General features: G+C 43.2%; 2 protein-coding genes across 4 annotated transcripts in view; one reads left to right on the forward strand and one right to left on the reverse strand.

The window, feature by feature from the left end:
• The window catches only part of LOC137465348 (3'-5' RNA helicase YTHDC2-like), a 163,083-nt gene extending 155,416 nt beyond the window's left edge, over window positions 1-7,667 (reverse strand). Inside the window, exons 1-6 of the mRNA XM_068177366.1 lie at window positions 7,469-7,667; window positions 6,594-6,684; window positions 6,025-6,218; window positions 4,222-4,421; window positions 3,451-3,617; window positions 922-1,024 (exon numbers count right to left, since the gene is read on the reverse strand). Of these exons, the coding sequence (XP_068033467.1) occupies window positions 922-1,024; window positions 3,451-3,617; window positions 4,222-4,421; window positions 6,025-6,218; window positions 6,594-6,684; window positions 7,469-7,643 (930 nt within the window). The 5' untranslated portion in view covers window positions 7,644-7,667. The remainder of the gene's footprint in view (window positions 1-921; window positions 1,025-3,450; window positions 3,618-4,221; window positions 4,422-6,024; window positions 6,219-6,593; window positions 6,685-7,468) is intronic.
• An 18,193-nt stretch (window positions 7,668-25,860) lies between these two features.
• Window positions 25,861-27,962, forward strand: part of MCC (MCC regulator of WNT signaling pathway) — a 180,902-nt gene continuing 178,800 nt past the window's right edge. Inside the window, exon 1 of one of the 3 annotated variants that reach the window (XM_068176000.1) lies at window positions 25,861-26,119. In XM_068176000.1, the coding sequence (XP_068032101.1) occupies window positions 25,980-26,119 (140 nt within the window). In that variant the 5' untranslated portion in view covers window positions 25,861-25,979. Of the gene's footprint in view, window positions 26,150-27,962 lie in introns of all 3 variants that reach the window. The other 2 variants (XM_068176001.1, XM_068176002.1) reach the window with 2 other exon arrangements.

Here is a 27,962-nt window from a genome sequence, read left to right on the forward strand (position 1 = left end):
AACATCTCTGATTTTGTATTTGAAGCCAAATTTCAAGAAAACTCCACAAACCACAAATCCTACAAATCTTATTTTCATAAATTCTCACTTCACCACTGATGAACATTTAAAGAAATGTATGACACCACATAATCAGAAAAACAGACAGATTGCTTAGACAAGTCATACACAAAGCTTATAAATTAAGGCACATAACTGATTAATCATCTTTGTCATTCTTCTGTTTTGATTTGTATTATGAATGAAGGAAACAAGGACTCAAAATACAAGGTTTGTAGGCTGACATCAAGAATATATAGATCATTCTCATTCCTTTTTAACTTTGATAAACAGGCAGGCACCTAAACTTACCTTTTAATCTTTAGGACTTAAATCTTGCCATAAACATTCTAATTCCCCTTACTTATTAAATTCCACAATAGGAATATTAACATACTCATAAATGAACACATCTGAATAATTTGCTAGCCATTAGACTCCACATTATCTTGAAAACTCTGGGCAAACAAATGGACTGAAAACTTGGTATTGCTAAAACAAATGATAACAGAAATTCTGACACAATTACATTGAACCACATCAATGTAAGCCTCCCCTAAGGATATTCTGCTAACAGGGGAAGTTCAGAAAAAATTACACTTTCATCCTTCTCCACTCTTCCTGATTCCACAATTAATCATTGTCATGAAAATAAAATAAGATATTTTTACAGGAAAAAAACACAAACACACAGAAAAACACCAAAATCCGCAAAACACGCATGCTACTCTAAGGACTCAGAAAGTCTTTAAAGTTGATTCACCTTCTACCACACAAAAACACCTAAAGTGCTCAGCAAATCTAAATAAAACAAATGAGGACCTCATTTTCCAGGGCAATACATATTGCTCCACCCCACATGAAAGACCACAGGATGCTCACCACAATAATATGGGTCATGGTGGAGAAGGTGCTGTCTCCTGCCATCAGCGTGCCAAGGAGCATGTCATTAGTGCAGAATGTTACCAGTGTCTTTGGAGAAACCCTATGGAACAAACACAGAGACAACTCAGGGGGTTTGCACCATTTAAAGGCAGCTAGCTTTCCATGGATCAAAAATTAAAGCAGCTGCTGACCAGAAGAGGAATTACAGTTTTTTCTTCAAAAGACTCCTGCACATCACTTGTTTTTAAACTATGCCTTTTCCCAGACATTTCCTAACAATTTGTAGTACTTGCACCCCAAAACTTTGGACAACAGATTAAATGAAAAAATAAGATTCAAATTTTAATAAATGAGGAAGTAAAAGAGAACCGTGAAGAAACTCTGCATGTCATTCAATTTACTAGAAAATTCCATGTGGAAAACCAGGTTCCAATTCCTCAGCCTATGCTTGGATATAGCCTTTGTATTTGTCTACACATGGTGGGATGAGCCTGCCTGATGCCAGGTGCCTACCCAAGCCACTCTATCTGTCCTCTCCGTGGGCAGGGGAGAGGAAACACAACAAAAGACTCACAGGCTCAAGAGAAGGACAAGGAGAACGTGGGTCTCTCCCATGGGCGACAGTCCTCCACGAGCTTCTCCAATATGAGTCCTTCCCATGGGCTGCAGTTCTCCATGAACTGCTGCAGCATGGGTCCCTTTCCACAGGGTGCAGTGCTTCAGGAACATCTTGCTCAAGTGTGGGACCCCCCAAGGGTCACAATCCTGACAGCAAACCTGCTTCTGTGTGGCCTCCCTCCACGGAGCCACAGGCTCTGCCAGGAGCCTGTTTCAGCACAGACTTCCCAGAGGATCACAGCCTCCTTCAAGCATCCACCAGCTCCAATGCAGAATCCTTCACAGGAGGATCCCTGCTGCACCATGGGCCCCCATGGCCTGCCGGGCCACAGCTGCCTCACCATGGGCTGCACCATGGGCTGCTCTGGCACCTGGAGAACCTCTTCCCCTCCTGCAATAACCTTCCTGTCTGCAGAGCTGCTTCTCTCACATGCTCTCACTGCTCTTCTTGAACTGCTGCCTCTGTTGTGCAGGTTTTCCTCTCCCGTTCCCCACTGTCCCAGAGGCACTACCACCATCACAGATGGGCTCAGCCTCAGCCAGAGGCAGGTCTGTCTTGGCTGGCACTGGCTCTGTCACACACAGGAGAGGCTTCTGGCACCTCCTCACAGAAGCCTCCCCACAGCTCCCAAAGCCTTGACTTGAGGACACAATACATTACAGCTGACTAAATCACAAAATCATCTGCTCGATCCTCTGGTTCTTCAGGAGGTCAAAATACTGAAATGTTACAGTTCTATACCTGGGGCAGAATTAGCTGTTCCAATAAAAGCAGCAATTGTCACTACTCTCTCTGGTACTGTCATCCTAAAGGAGCTGAAAAGTTCCTTTGTACTGTACTCTACAGCTCTTCTCTGGAAGACAGTTAAGAAACTTTAAAAATTATACTTCTGTGTTACTATAAACACCTCTAAACATCTCCACTCCAAAATATTTTTGTCCACAGGTCAAAATATTGTTATCTCCCCCTTTTAGGGTTTCTCTGGAGTAATTGTATTGATTCTTCTCAAGCTGGATTTTCTCCACTGCTTCCAGTAATGCTTCCATTTTCACCTGACTTTGCTCTTCTTCTGCCAGCATAGTACTTCCATATCACCCAGTTTATTTGTGATACATCTTCACTAGCTCTTCTAATCTCTTAATATCCTTGTGAGCTTTCATACACACATTTGAATTCTTCTTGTGGCTTTGTTGTTAAAGTACATTCATTTTCATCAGCTATGTGTTATCTCCGTTCACTCAAGCAACACAACCTTTTGCCATCCTCTGGTCACTCATATCCCAACTGCTGCCCCTTCCCTGAAATGTCATTGGCTACACGGTGCAAAGATGTAAAAACTGCACACAATCCATTCATGCGCTGCTTTACAGACAAATTCATCAAGTGATACTGAAATGTCCACTTTTACACTTCATGTTTTAAACACAGAAGCTGAAGAAGAGTAAATTTAGCCCAAACTAGACTGAATGCTCAGCTTCATCAGTCACTTTCCAATTTTGTTGTTTTCCCTTTTATGACTCCTATGTCATATGTTACAGCATGCCGGTGTTCACACCTACCTTCAAAGCTTGCAGAACTTTTGGATGTTGAAAGTAGAGAGAAAAAAAAAAAAGAAAAAAAAAAAGAAAGTGTAGACTTGATCTGAAAATCAGACAAGGATTTCCATGCATACACTCTGCAGAAGTAGTCAACCGAAAATACCTGAGATTCAGTGCTATAAGACAACCTACCACATGAAAATTCCAAAACACAGGAAGAAAGCCATCCTTTTCACTCTTACGTATTCCTCACCTGCAGTAACATATCCCACCTGTAAGGCTGCAACCCAAACATACTGCAGTTTACACGTACACAAGATTCACAAGACCAACACAAGATCAACTGACACTCAGAAATACCATTAGTACCTGCTTTCTAAATGGATCTGGTAACCAATTGTCTGGCCAATCTTCTCTCTTCTTTCTGCTGCCACTCTTTCAGCCACAGCAACAGCTGCTAAACGTCTCATCTGAGTACAGAGCACACGACAGGGAGTTCCATTCTTGTAGCAGTCATCAAGGATAAATTGAGGGATCTGTAAAGAAGTGGTTCAAATTTACTCTTTGAGAAAGTCACAGCCTTGTTAGCACAAGTTAAACAATTTAACTGCATCTCAGAATTACACACTGCAAAATACTTTTCATTAGATTATCATTGCATACATACCTGAATCAGCAGAAAATAAATTTCTAAGTATAACCTATTTGGGTTTTTTTTAAAGAAAATACTTGCAGTGCCTACCTCCTGCTTCAGAGAAATCTTAAAAAAAAAAAAAAAAGTCCTGTAGATAATCTCTCATTTTAACACAAAAAATACTCTGGGTACTAAGAACAGAACTAGCCTTAGAAGAAAAAGGGCTATACAAACATCACAGGTACTTTTTCTTCAATATTTTGTATTATTTTAATGAAAAAATTGTATCTACCAGAAAATTGTGAGGAATCATTTATGCTTTTAGTACCTATCTACTGGCTTAGTGTTTCAAAAGCAAGAAAGTGAATTGGAACAAGATTTTCAATCATACAGGAAAAGAAAAATCTTAAAATAGCATAAAAATATCCTGTATCACAAATGTTACACAATTAGCATTAGTTTAGAATAAATACTGTTATCTTTTTTATTTCATTGAAGAAACATACTTGCGTGGTTTTTCCTGATCCAGTCTCTCCTATAATCAAAACAATTTTATTGTCCTTTGTTATTTGGACAATTTCTTCCTGTTTTTCAAGAACTGGTAGTGACTGCCTGAAGGAATCAAACTCTGATTCCCCCCTTTTCACTGGGACCTGGGGGACACCATCAATAAGTCGAAAACTTATCTTGTGTACTTCTTTGTTTTCTGTGAAGACAAGTTAAAAGGTTATTTATGCAGATTCAGAGGAAGGTCACAAAAACACTGCTCAAAATTTGTACTGAAAAATTAACACTGCTGACTTTTTATGCATCCCTGTGGGTAGAGTGACAAGCACATCACACATTTAGAAGTCATATTTATAGCAACATGTCCTCCTGCAGTGCTTGAAATAGGTATTTTTCAAAACAGTTATTACTTTCATAGGTATTTTGAACAAAACCAGACTCTTCCAGAGCATTGCTCCAAGTCAAAAAAGCCTACAAACAACAAAAGGAGAAACAGAAACCAAACCAGAGAAAACCAGCCTGGTGTATTTTGGTGGCCTTTGTATCTGTGCCCACATTTCACACCTGCAGTTCTCCCTAGAAATACACACTCACATAATTAAACCTGGAAGCTATTCCACACCTTTGCCTGAAATCATACTAATGCAAGCATGCTATATCAAGAGTCCTGGCCCCCACACAGCAGTGTGATGTGTTAGAAAGCAGTGCATAAGTAGCCAAAAAAGGGGCACATCTTCTGAGGGAGCTACTTCACATCCATCATTGCAAGTGCTACTCTGTAATTCCTTGCGAATTATTTTCCAGAAGAATGAAAAGCTTGCTGTAAACTCAGTTATACATATTTAATGTCATTAATAGATTCATACACTAAATTTCAAGCTCTGTTGTACCAAGACAAACACAGACTAAGAGATCGGGAGAACTAAAAATACATTCTTGAGATGCAGAGAAAGGCAAATATTGGACTGTTCATTAACTTACCCTTACATTCCTAAGACATTGCATTTCAGTACTTTCATTATAGCTTCCCTCTGTTCATTAAACAATCCTATAAAACAACTGAAACACTTGAAAATAACAGAAAAGGAAGCACTTCAAGAACAGACTCCATGTATCAGAACCATGCAATTAAACAAGGTATATTGACACAAGTGTTTTCTGCTCACTACACCCATCTCTGCACACAGAGACACAGTGTAACTTCCACTTGTAGCTGATAAAGCAATAATCTAGATTAAAGCCTTGCTTTTGAAAAAAAACCCCAACATTTTATCAGAAGTTTGTCTTTCAGTGAACTCTTCCATATTCAAGAAATCAAGAAGTCTGGACAGTAGTCTCTTAAGGAACAAATCTATTTGTAGAGATGAAGAAATAAAAATTAAAATTCTTTATCAAGGACATTAATTTCTATAAACAGAACAGACAACCTTATTTTCTCATACAGGTGTTCTTACGGCATCAGGGTAACACTGACTCTTCAATCCCACCTCATAGTACTTGTATGAAGCCACATTTCAAAATGTGCTTCCAAAAAGATTTGGCTGGAACTGGCTCAAAGATTCTAAATTAACACAACACAAGGTGGACATCACAATGTGCATGATATGACTTCCCAAGTTCCTCACAGCACCAGTTATAAAAGACCTTAAAAGTAAGGAAAATGAATGCGTTTGTTTGAAGGTGTTTGTTAGGACATGAGAGGGGACAGAACAGAAGGAGGTTTGTTTTGTCACTGCGTTGCAGGTGTTTTTTTCAAGTGGTGTCAATGGACAAGTCCAAATCAGAACACACGCCGAACATACCAGATTCAACAGCACAGGCATTTCCTTGCTCTGTCCTTGGCAGGAGTTCCGTGCTTTCCTTATTTGTGACAGGAAAGCGCTGAATTAGATTCCAAATGGTGTGCTTCGTATGGAGAGCCAAGTCACAAGTCATGACTGCGCGTGCCTCTGATGCATCCTTCTTCCTTACAGTAAGGTATCGATTGGCTCCTTTTCTGCCAGGGGGAGAAGTAAACATATTTTAGGAAAAAGGAACATACTCTAGGTTGACTTTTATCTGTCAAGGTATGAGACACTATGCAAAATATTTGGGAAAAAAACAGAAATCGCAGTGAGAAGCGTTTTTAATGGAGCCATTAAATCCACAAAGTATAAAAGCAAGCTGTCCCAAAACACATGTCACAAGTTTTTCCAAACATGCGTACAGCAATGAACAAAGATGCTCATTTCTGTAGCTACTTTTACACTTTTTTCTCTAATACTATTCATTGCAACACAGTTGAGTATGTTGAAAACATCAATCAGGTTATCATTAGCCTTGAAATACTTTTTGTGTGCACCAAAAAACTGAAAATTGTACCCCGACTCACCCTTTGCTTTTAGATACCAGTCCAAGAGACTGACAGAGCCGGTGAACAAATGCTCTTTCAGTACTAGTGAAACTAGAAGGAAATTCCATCTCTAGAATGATAAATAATATTGAGAAAACAGTAATGATGCAACAGGCAGTAATCTTGACATCTCAATGTTACAGAACCACTGAATTGCTAGGATTGGAAGGGCAACCACCCACTGCAACCCCCCTGCAGGGTCACCTGCAGCAGGTGATAGAGGAACACATCTAGGGCTTGGGATGTCTCCAGAGGGGGAAACTCAATGCTTTCCCTGGGCAGCAGTTTCAGTGCTCTGCTGCTCTCAAAGGAAAGAAGTTCTCCCTCATGTTCAGGTGGAGCTTCTTGTGTTTTAATTTATGGCCTTTGCTCCTCATCCTGTCACCAAAAAGTTTGCTCCGCCTTCCTGGCACTCATCTTGAAGATATTCAGATGCATTAGTGAGATCCCCTCTCAGTCTCCTCTAGGCTTAAAAGGACCAACTCCCACACCTCTCCTGCTAAGAGATGCTCCAGACATCTCATCTCATCTCATCTCATCTCATCTCATCTCATCTCATCTCATCTCACCTCACCTCATCTCACCTCACCTCATCTCATCTCACCTCACACCTCACCTCACCTCACCTCACCTCACCTCACCTCACCTCACACCTCACCTCACCTCACCTCACCTCAGCTCTCTGCCGGACCCCCTGTCAGTAGCTCCCTGTCTCGGTGCTGGGGAGCCCAGAGCTGGACACAGCACCCCAGCTGCGCCTCACTAGGGCCGGACAGAGGGGCAGGATCCCCTCCCTGACCCGCTGCCAGCGCCCTCACGACACCCGCAGGCCCGGGCCGGGCTGTTCCGCGTACCCGCCTCATCCCCGCTCTGGAACCGCTCCAGGGCGAGCTCCACCGCCATTTTCACCTCCTCGTCCACATCGACCACCCTGCCGACATCGGCCCGGGCGCCCATCGCGGCGCCGGCAACCCAGCCCCCCGCAGCCTCGCCGGGCTCCCGCCGCGGGACCCGCCTGTGTCGCCACATGGCCCCGACACGGCCCCGACACCGACACGGATCGGGTGTCGCAGCTGCTCGGCCCGAGGGACGACGCTGGCGGGGGGCGGGGCCTGCGTGGAGTCACCCACAGCCCAGTCGGCGCGAACCGAACGGAAGGAAATTGGCTCTTTTCCCGCCGGCAGGGGGCAAGCCTGCCTAGTACCGAGATGCGTGCATGGCTGTGACCAAAACGTGGCACTGGTGCCATGTCCGGTCATAAATTGCGTGCTTTAATTGCATGGTATTCAACGTAGCTGTGGCGAGGGTCATCTCGGCCCTCAGCCTCCTCACTCTGTAAAGTGTTACTTGCCCTTGATTTTGGATCGTCTTTTCCTGCTGTCCTTTGACCCCACGCTGAGGACACGAGGTAGAAACCAAACCAAATCCTCTTGGGCTTGACACAGGGCTCGGTATTGAAGGCTGCTGCTTTGGCAACATCATAGGTCAGAAGGAAAAATACTTGGAGGAAGAACAAACTACTCTTCAGTTTGAACAAATATCCTTAGTTGTGAACTGAAGTGGGCAATTAAATAAATAGAAGATAAACACTCACTGTCTGATGTAGCTGGCTGAAAAAATAGCTCTTAAGCGACCTCTACCAAAGCTTTTACAAGGCTAACTTCAGCATAATTCTGCACTGAGAGATCACACTGGAGCAGAACAATTGATCTTTTCTAAGGTTACTTCAAATTTTCTTTTTAGTTTTTCAGTTCAAGTATCTGACTATGTATCTTCAATCAAAGTACATAATGCTAGTTCCTCATAGCTGTTCCTGTGACATTCAGTACTGCCACCTCAAAGCACATCACAGTTATTATGGAAAATTAAACACTTCAGCTGAGTAAGATGAGCATTCCTCTTATCATCCTTGGTATCAAAGGTACAAAATGAGAGTTCATAACTAATTTGAAAGTGTCACATCAGAAATCTTTAATCATGAACCCAGATCTCTTAACAGTTTCTACCTCTTAACAGCATCATCTTGCCTTCCTATAGACAAAAAGGCCTATGATTCTGAAAAATTATTCCTCAGGCTCAATTCTGCTCTCAGTTTGCAATCCTGTAAATACAGCAGCGCACAGAGATAATTAACTGTTGGATTAAGTCTCATCTATATGGCTAAGACTGGCATGAAGCCTGAGTGCATCCTGCACAACAAATTCCTTAATACATGCCTTTCTTCTTTCACTGCTTTTTTGACTGTCCAATGCTATTAGAAGTGTTAGGAATAAATTTGAGGTTTGACCGTTGAGGTGTACGTTTAACTGTTTGACCATTGTTCTGTTTATTTCACAGTTTAAAATCATTCGTCTGCTTGTTCCACAGTTCGCTAATTTCACCCCTGTTCGTGTAACTCCTACTTGGAGTGTCTGCCCTTGTGTTCGGTCCCCACTCCGGTTATATCCCTCCAGTTTCACTATATGTATCGGTCTGGGGGTTAGCCCCCCCTTTTTGTTAAAACCCCTTTGTACCTGACGGATTGGGCCCTCTGTATCCCCTTCGTGGCGTCGGGTAGTTCGGCCGCTGCTCCCTGAGGTGACTTCCTGGTTCCCAGAAGGCTTAGCATGTGCTGCATGTTAATGGCCGGACTCCAGCCGAGGACTAGAACTGGACCAAGATCGTGAACAAAAGCAAGGACAGCCCAACAATCAACATCTCCAGGACAGGGAGATGTCAGGGAATTGGAGCTGGCCTTCGGCACCCCTGGAGCCGGTCGCCATGACTTGAGAGAAGCCTGAACAGACTCACCCCCTTAGACCAACGAGCTACAAGCGAGTCTCTGGACGTATCCCCTGAGGGTGAAGACTCCGATTCTGCCGTAATCGACAGGATCGTCTACCCCTCCTCTGGGACGTCGACTCACCTGGGAGTAGCGGCGGCGGCGCGAACCCCGTACCCCCCGCCCCTTAGGCTATCTTTTAATAAAGGCCTTATCAAGAAAGGAGCGCAAGGTCTCCTGGCCATTTTGTTTACATCAATTGGGGGCTCGTCCGGGATCGGCCACGCCCACAAGGACCCTGGAGGACTGGCCATCCGCCTTGGACCTTCGAGGGACAGCTGGCCACATCCGGACGGAGAAGACGGCCTTCGGGGAGAGTCGACGGTCAAAGAGCGTCAGATTGGTAAGACCTCCGGCGGCGGGATACGGGAGGCGAGTGAGTGTGTATGAGTGAGACGGGGGCTGGCAGCTCGGACCCCCGGGGCGAGTGAGGACCCCTAGTACCGCGGTTTCGGACTCCCGCGAGGGGGCCGGCCGGGAACGGGGGGAAGCGGGAGAGGCCCGATCCGGGCCCAGTGAAGCGACTGAGACGCCTCCCTCAGGGGTTAGCTGCCTTGCTTCCCCTGATTAAGGTGTGAGGTGAAGGGAGGGACGACCCGGGCCCCGCTAGGACCTAGCCTCACAAGAGGTACGGGGGGGGGAGTAGAGGCCAGGGAAGGCTCCCGCAATCTCTACTAGGACCCGACCTCTAGGTCAGGACCCAGGAGTGCTGGAAGGGGATAGCGCTGCCCCGTTGGGACCGGGCTCTGGGTCTCTGGGATAAAGGGAGAGTTGAGGACTGGGGGAGGGATTAGCCCGTTAGGACCTCACTCCAAAACTTCCCCGCCCTAGGGGTGGCTGTTGGGACCCAACCGGGAAGAGAAGGTGTGGGGAGGGACCCCTAGGTTTTATTTTTATTTAGAGTGGTTCCCCTATCCTCTTGTATGAGTTTTGGATTCGTTTGTTCAACCCTCTGGGCAGGTGGAAGGGTTTTAAGTAACGGTGAGTTGACCTGCAGACCTTGAGTTAGTTTGTTCAACCCTCTGGGCAGGTGGAAGGGTTTTAAGTAACGGTGAGTTGACCTGCAGACCTTGAGTTAGTTTGTTCAACCCTCTGGGCAGGTGGAAGGGTTTTAAGTAACGGTGAGTTGACCTGCAGACCTTGAGTTAGTTTGTTCAACCCTCTGGGCAGGTGGAAGGGTTTTAAGTGACGGTGAGTTGACCTGCAGACCTCAGGTTAAGGTCTAGGCACTTAGGCTCCTGGGGAAGTATGTGTGTATAACGTGTTCCTTCGGGCAGGTGGAGGACAGCGTGTTAGTGTGTTGACCTGCAAGCCTCAGGCTAACCCGGGCGCTCGGGACCCTGGGGGAGTGTGAGTCGGGCGCAATAAGCATTGAGGGGGACTGCAGTATTGTTTTGTTCTAGTAGTTTGTTGAATCAGGTTTTCAGAGAGACTAATTTTAGTGTAATTTGTGTTGTTAGATAGTGTTTTGTGTGATACCCTCAGAATGGGTCAATGTATTAGTAAAAGAAATTCCCGTGGTAGGAAGGCCAAAAGAACTAAGAACATTCCTCCAACTAGCCCCCTTGGGAGAATGTTAGATAGATGGGCAATGAATGAGGTAACCCGGGATTTAGACAAGATTAAAATGATCTACTTTTGTATGGAAGTATGGCCAATGCTAGACATTGAATGGCCATGGTTTGGGTCCGAGGACAATTGGATGTGCGCCTGTTTAATGCAGAGCTTACGTAGTCAACCTGAACCAGATGAAGAACAACTAGTATACGCTGCCTGTTGGGGGCAGGAAAAATTTGGAAGGAAGTCAGTTAAGATCTGCAAGTTAAAAGAATGCAAGGAGGAGCCAGACAGGGAACAGAAAGAAAGGAGTAAACCATGGGATCCCCTAGATCATCTGCCTCCTCCTCTTCGTCCTATAGTTCCTCCAGAACCCTTACCACCGCCACCAATTCCCATTCCCTTACCCCCTCCGCCAAATTTTACTCTTATACCTCTTCCTCCTCCTCCAACCCTCCTTCCTTTACCTTCCTCTTCACCAGATCCTATTTCCATGCCTCAAGCTCCTCTGCCCCAACCTACCAGTTCTTTGTCTGCTTTATCCCCCTTAACAACCTCTCCCACTTCTCAAACTTCCCTTCCACAATCTCCTGGTCCAACACTCTCTCCTCCTTCTCAGGAGTCTTCTCCCTTATCTCCACCAATTAGTCAGTTATCCCCACAGACCCCTGTCCCTACTGCTCCCAGTAACCTGTCGCAAGCCTTCCAGTTACAGGTTCCAATCTCTGATCCATCCCAGCTCCCTGACTCTTTCTCTACCCCTACTTCTTCCTCATATACCCTGAGTTCTTCAGTTTATTCTGAACACCCGTTAGCAAAAATTGCTACCCCTATGTTCATGTCTCCTTCACCAAAGATGGTTCCTAAGCCTCCTCTTCAGTGAGGAGAACCCCAGACTGGAGAACCTCAGACCTCAGGAAATAATTCTATTGAAGCTGAGCATTTGCAACTTCCCCAACCCCACAATGAGACCCCTTGGGAGAGATTAGATGAGGGACCCTATTGTAATACAAGATCCAGGGCTATGCGGGCAGATCGGTTATTCCCTTTAAGAGAAGTACCTATGGGAGGAGTTTTTGGTGGGTTAGGATACGTAAATGCACCCCTTACCTCCTCAGAGGTAAGAAGCTTTAAGAAAGAAATGGGTAGCCTAGTTGAGGACCCAGTAGGGGTATCACAACAACTTGACCAGTTTCTTGGCCCTAATATTTATACTTGGGGAGAGCTCACCTCCATTTTAAAAATATTATTTAATCCCGAGGAAGTGAAGTTGATTCGAGCTGCTGCCATAAAAATTTGGGATAGAGAAAATCAAACCGGGGTTCCTGCAGACCGTAAGTTACCTGTAGGAGATCCAGGCTGGAACCCCAATCAGGCGCAAGATAGAAGGAATATGGAGGAGTACCGGACTCTGATAATCAGAGGGATAAGAGAGGCAGTTCCTAAAGGAACCAACTCCAAGTTGGCTTTTGATTGTTGTCAGGAGAAGGATGAGACACCCGCTGCTTGGTTAAGCCGACTGAAAAAGAACTTCCAGCAGTACTCGAACATAGATCCTGAGAGCCAGGAGGGACAAGTCTTGCTAAAGGTTCAATTTGTATCCAAGGCATGGCCAGACATTAGAAGAAAGTTAGAGAGGCTGGAGGACTGGCAGGAAAAAGGAATCAATGATTTGCTAAGAGAGGCGTTAAGAGTGTATTTGCGTAGAGAAGAAGAGAAAGCCAAAAATAAGGCACGTATGATGATTGCAGTGGCAAGAGAAAGTGTAAGGGCAGGGAAAGAAATAGCTGAAGGGAAGGAGAACCCCAATCCACCTAGTGGGAGGGCACCCTTTAATAAAGCTTCTGAAGCAGCTTGGCGAAAGAGGCCCCAGCGGACTGGGGATTCAAAATGTTATTATTGTGGAGAGGTAGGACATTTTAAGAGAGATTGTCAGAAGGCCTCTAGAGATGAAGCCATCATGAGAGAGCAGGAGGCCCTTGAAAGAATATTAGGAGGGCAGGATTAGGGGTGTCAGGGGCTCTATGTGTTGGGGGACCTCATGTACCATTCTATTGAGCCCTTGATAAATTTGGAAGTAGGTCCCCATTTTCAAGAGTTTGAATTTTTAGTGGATACCGGAGCAGATCGTTCAAGTATTAATAAAGTTCCATTGGGAGTAACAATGGGAGATAAAACTTGTGAAGTTGTAGGCGCAGAGGGCAGACCCTTTTCAGCACCAGTTTTGGAAAGAATATTAATAAAAGGAAATTCTCGGGCTAGTCAAGTAGACTTGGTTTACCTCCCTGATCTAGATACAAATTTGTTAGGTAGAGACCTCCAAGTCCAGTTAGGGATAGGAATAATTCCTCAAGGAGGAAGAATGGTGGTTAAAATGCTGAGATTGACTGAGATAGATTTAGGGGAAATAAGTCAAGAGGTTTGGGCTGGAAAAGGAAAATATGGGCTGTTGGATATTCCTCCTTTGAAGGTACAGATGACAGAGGGACCTCCTATACAGGTCAAACAATATCCATTGTCCCTAGAGAACAGAAGAGGTTTAGAGCCCATTATCCAATCTTTGTTAAGCGAGGGCATTCTAGAACAGTGTATGTCACCACATAATACCCCGATTTTGGCAATCCGGAAGGCTGAAGGAAAATATCGTTTAGTACAAGACCTCCGAGAGGTTAACAAAAGAACAATAGCAAGACATCCTACTGTACCAGATCCTTATACCCTTCTAAGCAAAATCCCTCATTATCATGCATGGTTCACAACTATAGATTTGAAGGATGCGTTCTGGGCCTGTCCATTAGCTCCAGAATGTCGGGACTGGTTTGCCTTTCAGTGGGAAAATCCTGAGGGGAATAGGAGGATGCAGCTAAGGTGGACCCGGTTACCACAGGGCTTCTGTGAGTCTCCTAATCTTTTTGGGCAAGCTCTTGAGAAAGTATTAGAGGCATTCACCCCCGAAGAAGGAATACAGGTACTTCAGTATGTAGATGATCTCTTAATCTCAGGAAAGGACCAGGAGCCAGTCCGAAGAACCAGCATAAAATTATTGAACTATTTAGGGACAATTGGGCTAAAAGTATCAAAGGATAAATTACAGTTTGTGGAACCGCAGGTAATATACCTAGGACACATGATTGGACATGGGTACAAGAAGTTGAATCCTGAGAGGATCTCAGGAATTATATCCATTCCGCCCCCAAAAACAAAAAGAGACATCAGGAAATTATTAGGTTTATTTGGCTATTGTAAATTATGGTTGGAAAATTACACTCAGAACGTTAAATTTCTATATGAAAAACTGGTTCTTCCAGATCCAATAGAATGGACAAAAGAAGATGAGGAGAGATTAGAGAAACTCAAGAGGGCACTTATATCGGCACCAGTCCTGGGGTTGCCAGATTTAAAAAAGGAATTCCATTTATTTGTTAATGCGGAAGAAGGGGTAGCACACGGGGTTTTAACTCAAGAATGGGCCAATCACAAAAAACCCATTGCATATTTATCAAAACTTCTAGATCCGGTAGCCAGAGGATGGCCAACATGCCTCCAGGCGATAGCAGCATCAGCTCTTATAGTCGAAGAAGCTCAAAAATTGACATTTCAAGGAAAAATCAGAGTATATACCCCACATGACATTAAGGGCATCCTTAGTCAGGGGGCACACAAATGGCTCTCCGACGCCTGAGTACTGAAGTATGAAATCATGCTGATGAGCTCAGACCACTTGGAATTGGTCACAACCGGGCTAGTGAATCCCGCCCAATTTCTATCTGGAGGACCTGCCCCCAGTTTAGAACATTGTTGTGTGGAAGCTATTAGTTTGCAGACAAAAGTCAGAATGGATTTAGGAGATACACCCTTAGGACACGGAGAAAGATATTTTTGTGACGGGTCATCAAGAATAGTGGATGGGAAGCGGATGTCAGGATATTCAGTGATAAAAGCCTCTGATGAAAAGAATCTAGAAGTCCAAGAAAAAGGAAAATTGCCAGCACATTGGTCTGCCCAATTGTGTGAGGTGTATGCTCTAAAGCGGGCATTAGAACTTTTGGACCAAAAATGTGGAACAATTTACACTGATTCTCGATATGCCTTTGGCATTGTTCACACCTTTGGTAAAATCTGGGAAGAAAGGGGTTACCTGAATTCTAAGGGCAAAGACTTAGCCCATAGGGAGATGATCAAGTCTATTTTGGAGGCGTTACTGAAACCTGAAGAAATTGCAGTAGTACATGTGAGGGGGCACCAGAAAGGTAACACTCTAGAAGTGAGGGGGAACCGGGCAGCTGACCTAGTAGCTAAAGAAGCAGCCCAAGACCCAAAAGAACCAATCAGAGTCCTGAAATTAACAGATGCTACTAACAAAAATGGGGAAGGGGATATCTTAAAAGAACATCTGGTATTCTCAGAACGGGAACAAAAAGTTATACAAGAATTAAAACTGCAACAAGGGCCCCAAGGGGAGTGGATTCTCCCAGACGGGAGACAGTTTATTTGTAAAGCCCTAGCACGGAGAGTTCTAACTGAGATACATCAGCTTACTCATTGGGGGACACAAGGGCTGTGTGATCACTTCTTGAGGGACTATGTTTGTATAGGGATATATGATATAGCAAGGGCGATCACACAGGGTTGTATCACATGTCAAAAGGTAAATCAAAAGGTGATGAGAAGACCTATTCCGGGAGGAAGAAAATTAGCTGAGAGACCATTCCAAAATGTGCAAATTGACTTTACAGAAATGCCCCCAGCGAGGGGATATAAACATCTCCTGGTGATCGTAGATCACCTAACTCATTGGCCAGAAGCTTTCCCCACCCGAAATGAGACCTCGGGGACAGTAGTAAAAATTTTATTAGAGAATATTATCCCCCGGTATGGACTAATCAATAATATTGATTCTGATCAAGGTCCACATTTCACAGCTCGCGTTCTTCATGACACTACTGAAGCCCTGGGAATAAAATGGAGATTACATACTCCATGGCATCCTCAGAGCTCCGGCAGGGTAGAGAGGATGAATAAGACCATCAAGACAGTGCTCACAAAATTAATTTTAGAAACAGGATTGGACTGGGTGAAGTGTCTCCCCCTTGCTTTACTTAGGATTAGAACTCGACCTAGAGCAGATCTGGGAGTGTCTCCCTATGAGATGTTGTTTGGTCTCCCATTTCTAATCTCCCCTTACAGTACGGCACAATATGTAGAGGGAGAAGAAGCATCTCGGAAATATCTAGAAACCATCATATAAACGCTAGAGGAACTCAGGAAAAAGGGATATCTCCCCCAGACTCCTCCTTTAGAAGTAAGCACCCATCATTTCAGTCCCGGAGATTGGGTTTTAATTAAATCTTGGACTACTGCACCTCTTACCCCCCGATTTGAAGGACCATTTCAAGTCCTACTTACTACACACACAGCCATCAGGACCAGGGAAAAAGGGTGGACGCACATTTCACGAGTAAAAGGACCCGTGGAACCCCCAAAGGAAGAGACTGGGTCAACGAACAGTACCCCAACCTGGACTGCTATACCCACTGGAGCCCTAAAGGTGAAATTAAAGAAAGTTCCCAAGAACTGATACAGTTGTTAAACTGCACTAGTAATAATTGTTGCATGTATAGTTTCTGTTATAAGTAAGTAGGTTGTAAGCTTAGAGAATAAGTTGTAAGTTTTTGAACATATTGAAAACTGTTACCTTAAAATCCCCTTAAGAGGCAGCTCTGCTTCTTTAGAAAATATATCTTTCCTTGGACAACTGTCCCTCAGGAATAGCAAATTACAAAACAGGGAATAAGGGAGGGAGACAGGAAGGACAAGGTTTGGAGACCTTGAAACTCAGTTCCCCTGTGTAGTAGAAATACGGAAGATAATCCCAGGAGGCAAGACCGGGGGAGGTCAAGAGAGAATGTCTCCTACCGGACTCCTGAGGAAAATGAGTCGACTCTTTATAATGATGATTATAACAATGATTATGGGTCGCTCTAGTACAGGAGAAATGGACTCCTGTATCAAATGCTACCACCCCTTGTATGACGGGGAGAACTTGGAGTCTTTAGTAAGAGTGCATACCAATCTGAGTCCTTCCTGCTACAATCAGTCTCAATTGGAAACTTGTAAAGAGGGAGGAAAGGTCTACTGGATCACTAAAAATACAGCCTCTTTTAGGCAAAGAATCCTAGGGGACTGTCCCATGAAAGATCACTGGTTATGCTTTGAGAAAAAAGCTCTAACTGAAAGAGGAGTGGATATAATTAAGGAAAATAAAGTAAATATGGAAACTGGTAACAAAGGATGGGAAGACCTAGGTGGGAAGAACTTATTTATTGATTTAGTAGAAAAGATTAGCAAAGAATTAAATATCACCAGATGTTGGGTTTGTGGAAGTACGCAAATGTCAGATGTGTGGCCTTGGGAAGGCATCAGTCTCAAACCAAGAGAAATCTTGGAAATCAAACAGATAGAGGAAGGACAAATAAAGTCAGAACCTAGGAGGATGGAGAGGTGGGAATTAAAGAATAGTGTAATTGGAGAAGAGTGTATTTTACGAACAGGAAGCAAGTTTCGCACACCAGTGGGAAAAATGGCTTGTAAGCGATATTTAATAACTAAAGGAACCCCATTCCTCATGCGCTGGGTTCCCCAAGAACCCAACCGATATTGGAGTATGACTAAAAGAGAAAGAGGATGCATATACAATGAAGGTTACAACTTGTTTGAATGTGCGGATAAAGGAATTAACCCCTTTTGGGGAACAAGGTCTATATCAAAGTTTTGGGAGTTCCCACATGAAACTGAGAAAGGGTTCTGGAAGGCTCCCGGAGATCTGTTTTGGATTTGCGGAAAAGCAGCTTACACGCATTTACCTGGGGACTGGGCAGGCAGTTGCACAATAGGAATTATTAAGCCATCTTTTTTCTTACTACCAAAAGAAGCAGGTCCAGGATTGGGAGTTCCTTTATATGACAACCTGAAAACATCTTCAAAAAGAAAAAGGAGTCTTATAGAAATGGGAGGAACCCAAAATTGGAAAGGAAAAACATGGACTCCTGAGGATATTATTAGGACTTATGGACCTGCCACCTGGGCGCAAGATGGCTCGTGGGGGTATCGGACCCCTATATACATGTTAAATCGTATAATTAGACTCCAAGCTGTAATCGAAACCATTTCAAATAGGACTGCCTTAGCGTTAGATCATGTTAGTGAACAACTTTCCCAAACTCGCACTGTTGTATACCAGATAAGATTAGCTGTTGACTACTTACTAGCAGATGAAGGAGGAATATGTGGGAAGTTCAACACTACAGAGTGTTGCCTTGAGATAGATGATAGGAGTGAAGTCATCCAGAACATATCCAAGGAAATTAGGAAAATTGCTTATGTCTGAACCCAAGAGTGGACTCCACTTGTTAATACAGATTGGTGGGATAACTTTTGCTCATGGAAGAGTAGTTGGTGGAAAAAAGTAGCATTTATCGCAGTAGCGGGGTTAGCCGGATTATTATTCCTTCCCTGCCTTATACCCTGCTTAATTAAAATAATTATATCTGCAATCCAATCAAGCAGTATGATTCCCACTTCCATAGGAACTTCCTCAAAAAGAGGAAAAAGAAAGACTAAAATAATGAGGCTCGAAAATACAGAGAGAATGACAGCCAAGGAAGTGTACGACAAATACCAAAGATTGAGGAAATTTTACTATCAGGAGCTGGAAACTGCTAATTGACGCGGGCCTACACCCGGTCAAAATAAGAGAGGGGGGACTGTTAGGAATAAATTTGAGGTTTGACCGTTGAGGTGTACGTTTAACTGTTTGACCATTGTTCTGTTTATTTCACAGTTTAAAATCATTCGTCTGCTTGTTCCACAGTTCGCTAATTTCACCCCTGTTCGTGTAACTCCTACTTGGAGTGTCTGCCCTTGTGTTCGGTCCCCACTCCGGTTATATCCCTCCAGTTTCACTATATGTATCGGTCTGGGGGTTAGCCCCCCCTTTTTGTTAAAACCCCTTTGTACCTGACGGATTGGGCCCTCTGTATCCCCTTCGTGGCGTCGGGTAGTTCGGCCGCTGCTCCCTGAGGTGACTTCCTGGTTCCCAGAAGGCTTAGCATGTGCTGCATGTTAATGGCCGGACTCCAGCCGAGGACTAGAACTGGACCAAGATCGTGAACAAAAGCAAGGACAGCCCAACAATCAACATCTCCAGGACAGGGAGATGTCAGGGAATTGGAGCTGGCCTTCGGCACCCCTGGAGCCGGTCGCCATGACTTGAGAGAAGCCTGAACAGACTCACCCCCTTAGACCAACGAGCTACAAGCGAGTCTCTGGACGTATCCCCTAAGGGTGAAGACTCCGATTCTGCCGTAATCGACAGGATCGTCTACCCCTCCTCTGGGACGTCGACTCACCTGGGAGTAGCGGCGGCGTCGTGAACCCCGTACCCCCCGCCCCTTAGGCTATCTTTTAATAAAGGCCTTATCAAGAAAGGAGCGCAAGGTCTCCTGGCCATTTTGTTTACATCAGAAAGGTGAAAAAAATAGGAGAGTGTGGTCAGGCATACACTGCCTGCTGCAGCCCTGCTAAATACTGAGTTGCAGTCTGCACTCAGCATATGAATAAGCAAAGAATTGTGCTTACCCAAGCTCTTAGACATGGAGGTTTTATTCTTTATACGTATTCTCTTAACAAAAATTACTAGCTGTGTATTTTCATATTAGAAATAACAATCTGTAAGTATTTTAAAATTTCATTTTCATTATTGGCCTCAGAAATACCTTCTGGCTAATGTTTACTCAAAACAAATAGCCCCTGGAATAAGAATTATTTCCTTGTATTAACATATGTCCAAATGCCCGTGTATTTTTTTTATAAGAAGAATTAAGAAGCAGCACAGTTTTATGCAAAAATACATCTGCATGTTTAAATACAATTAGGTATTCTTATTTTACCCTCCCAAGAGGCACTTTTTCTGACTTCTTTTCAGTTTGCAGAATATTTTCTCTCTTGTAAACACTCTTATGTTCCACAAAAGATGCTGTTCTACGAGAAAAAGAACTGCAAAGCAAGTTGGTGAAACAGTATTATCTATTCTGTACTGTGTTAGATTGTGTCAGGTTTGACTGCAAAATAATTAGTCTTTCTGGTTTTTGTTTGGGAGTTTTTTAAAGATTTTAAGTGTTATAAGACTTATTAGCTGTTGAAATAGTGAGCCAATTCTTCAAGATCAAGTTAATGAAAGAGCACAAGATTTACTTCTCTTTTCAGTTCCTTGATTACTAAAAAAAAAAAAGGAATTCCAGTATGTAGGGGTTTAAGCATTATAGTAAATTTGTAACCAGACAGCTGTTGGCTGCTGTGATCATTAATGATCCCATGAAGTAAATTATGTATTTATACACATTTAGGGAAGTAAGACTGATGTCAAGTTATATTGAGAGATATTTGTTTAATAAATTAACTGCAGTGAAAATGGGCATTTCTTGCTTTACTGTACACTGCTGGATACACCGATACACTGACAGTTCCCCAGACCTTTGGCTGCTGATCCGGGTGATTGCCCCTGCCCCATTTCTGTAACCTCTCCTATCATCTACTGATGCATCATTTCTTACTTATCTGTCTTTTCCACTTCCCTTACTTCAGTTTTATTTATTTTTGAGACATCAAGGAAAAAGCCTTTTGATCAGTTCTGTCCCTGTAAAACAATCTCTCTCAGGTCCTCACTTGCCACAGTCCAGAACTTGGTCTTTGTCTCTACAAATCCATTTCCCACATCACTGTTGAACTGAACTGAACTGCAAAACTTCAGTGCCCTCAAGGCATCCATAGAGTTCAGCAATGAATCCAGAACGAAGACTGGGAAGAGCATGATTCCCAACAGGGTCAGATATGCCCCAGTTCTTCCCACAGCTTTTTCTACTCCTCACTCCTAAATTGAGAAACTCTAGTTTCCAGGGTGAGCAAATGACAGAGGATAGGAGGGAGAGTCAAATGATCCTGTGCTAACAGATCTTTCTGTGTCTACAACATGTTATAAAGGCAGCATGAAAATTGCAGGGATCCCATGTCTTGTGAGCTTAGGAGTAGACTGAAGGCAGTAGGATTTCATACCTGTGATTCATTTGCATGTGTATTTGCTGAAACAGGAACTCATGTGCTCCCAGGAGAGATTAATTTATCCAGAACGTAATTTCCTATTAGAATGCTGTTTCACTGAAATAGTTTGACAAAAATAAAACCTATGTTGCAGAAATTTTCTGGAGCACAGAACACATTTAACTATTGCAGTCATGAGCAGCTTGCAGAATAAGATTTTGAGGTTACTTCCTAGTCACAGTTTACAAAAAGACCGTTTATCTTTACATGTGCCCCCACTTTTTTTGACCAAAGTAGTATTTTGTTAACCGAGATATAGCTTCAAATAACCTATTTTGACAAAAAAATAGTGGGAATATTCAATATCTTTGTTTACATGTATATACAAGAAATGAGAAAATGAACTTCTAACTTTCTGTATCCAAAATGTGGATCCTTATGTAAGATCCAGGAATAGGAACCTGTCTGTGTAGGAGAGTAGTTTAGAATATTTTTGAAAAAAGGGGCAAACCTGTTCTCATTTCTATTAATCATCATCATCACAAAAAAGTACACTTTTCAGAACAGTTTTACAAAGTGGTTGAGCATTTATAAAGGTGAAAAATTATTAGGAGGCTTCTCAAAAGAGGCATTAATATTCTATCTAAAAATTAATGTTCTCTCTAAAGTATTTTTAATCCTAGATAAAATATCTCAGTTTTGCAGACCACTCTTGAGAGCAGGAGGAGAAAAATCAGAAAAATCAGCCTCACCAAAAAAAAAAAAAAAAAAAAAAAAAAAAAAAAAAAAAAAAAAAAAAATTTGAATATACTGTTGTAAGAGTTTTCAAACAGCTCTGCTTGCTAAGAATTCCACAGTAAAGGCTGCACAAGACTTATGTTTCTAGATGGATCTTGAAATCATAGGTCTGTGATGAGAAGTGGATCTAAACAAAGAAGGTAATACAGCAACTTCAGACACAAGATTTTGATGAGACTTTAACTTAGCAATTTCTTAGCTAAACCATTGCTCTACTAGCAGCAGATGCAGTTTGCTGTACACAATGATGTTTTAAATAACATTAATTTGAACTCACATTATATGTCTGTTATTTAAAATCTTTTTACAGTGAAAGTCAGTAAACAAAGATGGTCTTTATCTGAAGCCGACTGAAACATGGTATAATCTCTCCTTTGACACCACTAGGTATTGCTTTTGATCATAGTGTACATAAAAATCTTCAGTCTGAATACCTAAGCAGTGGCAGCAATTAGAATAGCTAACTCTCCCATCTATCTTACAGCAACATCAAAAATATGCATTTTGTAAGTTACATTATAGAAAATAAATTATGTTTTTAATTTCATTTCCCTAAAAAAAAAAAAAAAAAAGGTAGGTTTACATAGGAAATTACTTCTATTTAGCACTTATATTACCTGGGCATGGTTTATATAGGCTAGGCACAGATTTAGATCTGAGCATACTTACATCTTAGTAGCTTGGTATACATGTGCAAAGTCACATTATGTGAGTGCCTGGTGGCCAAGCCAGCTCCACCCTGGTCCCATGTCCCAGCCTGCCCTTTGTTGCTCCAGGGAATTGTCTGATACCCTGGGCTGACCTGGCTGTGATGGCTGGGTGGTCCTGGCTAACAGGTCCTGTTGTGCCTTCCCAGGCAGCCCCTGCAACTTCTGGCTCCCCAGCCCCTCGAGATTTTGATTGTAATACTGATACAACAAACCATGGATTGTGATCTGACCTGAGCTGCAGAGATTCAGGTGATGAGAAAATTATAAGTTAAATTGTATTATAAATTCCCTACCATGCTAGTTACAGATTGTACTAGGTTAACTCTACTTGTAGAAATCCTATGCCATTCTAATAATAAATTCTCTTCTATATCAATCATAACATCCTGTTAAGAAAACAAACGTTTTAATTGTACCTATGGTTTAGTGCCATCCTCACTCTGCCAATATCCCCAAGAGAACCCACCTGTGTTGTGGGTGACAGTGTCACTTGGATAACCCTGACATGTCTATTAACCGAGAACCTCATGGAGCAACAGGGAACTTTTTAGCAAGTGTGTGAAAAGGGCTGGATGTAGTATTTAGGAGATTGAAAGAGATGGTATTCTGGACAGTTGGACTCTGGGTGCTGAGAAAGTTCTGCATTGCACACCCTGGCTACCTTTCTCAAAGGAATATTACTAAATTAAAACTTCCTGCTTGCAAATTAACTTACTGTTTTGTTAGTGGGTTTTGAAAGAGGTTAATTGAAAATGCTATGGCTGAATGTTATCTAGAAGGAAGTTCTTATCTTTTTTTGTCAGTTGATTTTGGTCATTTGGCAGCTTTTTATGCAGTGACTTAAGCTGTTTTCTACTGCAAAACCACTTTTAGGTAAATTTGGAGAGGTTTACAGTGCTTTTCTTTTTCTATTGTTCAACATCTGATTTGAGGTAGACTTGACTTTCAGGGATCACATGAACTTAGGTGTCCTGTTGATTTGGTGAAAACTCTGAAAAGTCCAGCATCTCTGGAAATCAGGTGTCTCCTTCTCATCTTTCAGAGATGTCTGATTTTGGGTATAAAAATGTTGGCGATTAAGTGCAGCTAGTAGTGCTACAGCATTGTTATTAACATTTGCATTGACTGTCTTGTATATGCTTATTTGAATTTAGAAATCAGGGCATTGTGGAAAATTTATATTGTACAATATAAATTATATTGAAAAACGAAAGATTTATTTAACTTACATAAGAAGACAAATACCCAACGGTTAAAACCCACAGTCTTAAGCAGAAAACATACAAACTTTTTAAATATTTCTTTTGAGAAATATCAAACCTATTTTGCTACTCACAGCAGTACAGAACTCTCACTCCTTTCCCTCCTTCCTTGTTCTCTTCACAACTTTCTAGGCACCACATACCTCTCACACCAGGGATGCTTCAGGCAGAATTGTACTTTCTGTTGCACAGCATAGTTTGTGTTTTAAATGTGGGGGTTTTGCCATCTGAAATTCACATTTTTTGCTTTGTTATCAGGGAAGGTCAGAAACCACTGCACCAGGTTTTCTTGGGACTGGTACAAATGCAATAAAAGTTAACTACAGCTGATCCCCAGAAGGAAGAGATAGCAGGAAAAATTCAGTTCAACCAACCCAAAAATTGTTCACAATGAGCAGGGAGAAGATAAGGAATGGGTGAATTTCCGATCCACAAAGAAAGCTGGTGTGTGAAGCATGCGTCTAAGATGAGAACAAAAGATAAAGTGTTATCTAGATTAGATGAGAAGTGGGAGATTAGTTTAAAAATTTTGAGAACTGGCCAACTGTGAGGCTTAGCAGATAGCATCAGGATGGAGAGTGTTCTTGGAGATTCTCATTGCTGTATTTTGGATCCAAAAGACTTAGAGTCAGACCACTGTAGGTCAGGAGATGGAACATCTGAAAGGGTAGTTGCAATATTTTCTGGTTTAAATGCCTTGAAAGAGTATGGAAGTGTGTTGCCTCCATACTACCAGTACCCTGGTCATCCAGCAAGAACTAATGTGAGCAATGTAATTTGGAAATCTGCATAGACCGAGACCATATGAGAGTGAGTGTATGCATGCTTACACTTGCAAGCAGTTTTAGTTAATAAAATGCCAGAGGAACTCTTTACCTTGTAATGACTTATGTAATCAAGGTACAATAAATATTAACAATTAGAACTCTTGCCATCAGTTAATGTACTTTAAAGGCACTGTGCAACAAGTGTGATAACTTTGCTGGATTTATACATTCATTAATCCCTGACAGCAACAAGGAAGATCAAAATGTTTTGTAGTGTGAACTGGGTATCTTCAAAGACTTAATTAATAGGAAAGGAATAATACCTGATGCTATGAGGGAAATGTATGTCCTTAATAACAAGGTCTTTTTTTTTTTCAAAAGAAATAGGTTAGGAAAAAACTTAGTTCACCCAAATTAATCATGTGACGTGACGGAGTAAGAAACATAATGTGTTATGTAAACTGAAAGGCTGTTGTAGACTGTTTCAGAATACCTGTTTCCTGTTAGAGATAAAACAGATTGGTGCTGGTGCTGTATCACTTCTTTTCACAGGAATAAGAAAAAAAAGCACTGAACAAAACTTAATTAGATAGTGAGTAGGGTGGCAAAGATACCAAAGGAAATGAAGCAGCTGCACTATACAGGCACGATTTTGGTTTTTCATCTGGCCACATGATGACTGCAAAGAAAACTATTTTTCTTTAAATGAAAAAGAGACCAAGAGACAGGGAAGGGTATAGGCCACAAACATGTTCAGGGACACGAAAACGAATTGTTGACTTTGCAGGTAAAATTTGATCAGTGGAAACGAACTGGATGAGTCAAGAGAGGCTGGTGCTCTGCACTTCAGAATCCTTTTGCCTGACCAGTACCCCATCAAACAGCCTGGAGTGAAAACGAAGGGCTACAGAAAACGCTGGGTTTCCTTGGCTTCCACAGACCGGCCAAAGCAGCACCAGCGGAGCAAGGAGCCGGCCGTGCCCAGCCCAAGGAGAACAAGCGACGCTCGGGGCGGGTTCGGGTCGCCCTGCACTCGGCGGCCCCCAACAGAGAAGGCAGCCGCACCCGGGCTGGCGACGCCGCCCGCTCGCTCGCTCGCTCCCGGTGGGTCCAACCGTGACCCCGGCGCGGGACAATGCCACGCGCCGGCAGGAGCTCCAAGCCGAGCCCCCACGGGATCCCGCCCCGGGTGCCCCTCCGCGGGCGGTGGATGCGGGGCCGGCAGGGCCCCCGCCCTGGCTTTGTGCAGCCGCTCGCACTTTGCAGGCGCGGCGGGACTGGGAATCCCGGGCGCCCGAGGCAGCCTCGCCTCCTCCTCCTTCCCCGCCTCCTCCTCCTCCTCCGGAGCGGGGGGCATGCTGGCGGCAGCCGCCGTAGCGGAGATGAACAGCACCGGCAGCAGCAGCAGCGCTGACACCTCCAGCACGGGTGAGGAGGAGAGGATGAGGCGCCTCTTCCAGACCTGCGACGGCGATGGGGATGGCTTCATCAGCAGGTAGCGACAGCGGGAGGCGGCTCTTTGCTGGTACGGAGCCGTCCCGTCGTTCCTCTCGCCCCGCGTTCTCCGGAGCTCAACTTGTGGGCGAGTTGGAGCAGTGGTGGGAGCTCCGCGGCTCCCGCCCCGCTGCCGCCGGCACCGGAGCCAGGGGCTCCAGCGGGGCCTCGGCACCGAGAGCTCCCCGGGATAGCGGGCGAACGCTGCCCGCAGCACTTCCACGTCTGCCGGGGCTGAAAGGTGACGCCTCCGATCCTGGATTTTATCACCTCGTGCCCTGGGCAGGTGGTTTTTGCAAGTAAACACAAAAAAAGCCGGTCGTGCGCAATCTAGGGGAAAACTCATACTGTTCTTCCGGATCCTATGATTTTGTTTCGTCAGTACGGTTTAATCAATATTCTTATTACACAGTTTCGTTTGAATTCCTCTGCTGGTCCTCAGAGAGTTAGAGGAATGTCATGCAGGCTGATGGATTGTGGTGAAGGGTGAGCTTGTACATTTGCAGTAGACACTTGGAAATAAGCCATAGTGGAATGTTTATGTGTCTGGAAGCACTGGCAGTGTGTTTTGGTCAGGAGTTGGTTTTGTGGCAGTGGTATTTCTGAGCTCTCACACCATAATTTAAAAAATACTGAATTTCAAAAGGCGGGATATACCAGAGGTCGTGGAAACTTGCATTTCAAAATGAAACTTATGCTATTGCTTGCTATTAGTACGTGCCTCTAGAGAACTGGGACAGTGAGGGAATTTCTTTAGTTTGCCATTTAACCTGTAACCTGAGCATATGACCCCAAAGAAAGGCTAATTGAATTCCCACTGCCATCTCTTTGGAGCCAGAAAGTTGTTGATAATCTGTAACAACTGGCAGTCACTTTCAAAATAAAGTTCAAGGGTTGTGATATTTCTTACCTAAACAGCTCCCTGAACACTCTTTTTTCCCCACTCGGTCTAATGATTATTTTGACAGTTGTGGTTTTGAAATGCAAAACCAGCCCTGCAAATTTTTCCTTATGTAGTCCTTTTATTATGTTTTTGTTAAGGTTTAATAAACCTTTTAAATTTTCAAAGTGAACAGTTGTTTTTCACACTTTGAAAATGTGTACTTTCCAACGAGTGTGCTAAGACTGCTTCTCTTTCCGTTTGTTTATGGTCTTCACAGAATTTATTCTGATGTCTGAAAGCTTGTGATGTTCACGTAAAATGTGCACTGGATCCTCAGAGCACACTTGCTTTTCTGTACTGTCATGTGTTCCTGCAATGTAAACTCTCTTGTGTATTTATAATCTAAAGACCTTACTCGGGGAATATTAATGTTTTAGTGTTTCATACAGACAGTTGAGAGATGTTACCATGACACAAACTACTCATTTCTGATCGACTAATCCACATTCCCTAAATTTTGTCCCAAATTTGTATTCTCTTTTCTTCAAAGTGGGTGTTTCAGAGTCTTGCTTGAACGAGAGTGTTGAAAACGCCAGGATATGTCTGAGTAGACACATTGAATTTCATGATGAAATGGCAATAAAGCCCAGGGTTTGGGTGGTGGTTGAAAATCTTTCAGGAGATGGTGGGGTCATTGTTGAAGGTTGCTAATACTTTGCTTCAGAAGGGACTTGTGCATTCAAGGCAGAACTGGTGTGGCCTTTATCAGAGAACATGATGTTATAAATTACCGTCTTCCTTTACATCTCTGTATGTGTGACAAAATAGTGAAGGAATATTTAAGAAATTATTTTTTACATGACTTGACTTCATTAGGTAGCCTGGGTGATGAGTTGTATAAATGGAATGCCTTTCTTGCTTTCTGTAGTTACTCAGTTTTGCTTCTACTGTGTTTTATGGC

This window comes from Anomalospiza imberbis, chromosome Z (genome assembly GCF_031753505.1).
Source record: "Anomalospiza imberbis isolate Cuckoo-Finch-1a 21T00152 chromosome Z, ASM3175350v1, whole genome shotgun sequence".
NCBI classification, from domain to species: Eukaryota; Metazoa; Chordata; class Aves; order Passeriformes; family Viduidae; genus Anomalospiza; species Anomalospiza imberbis.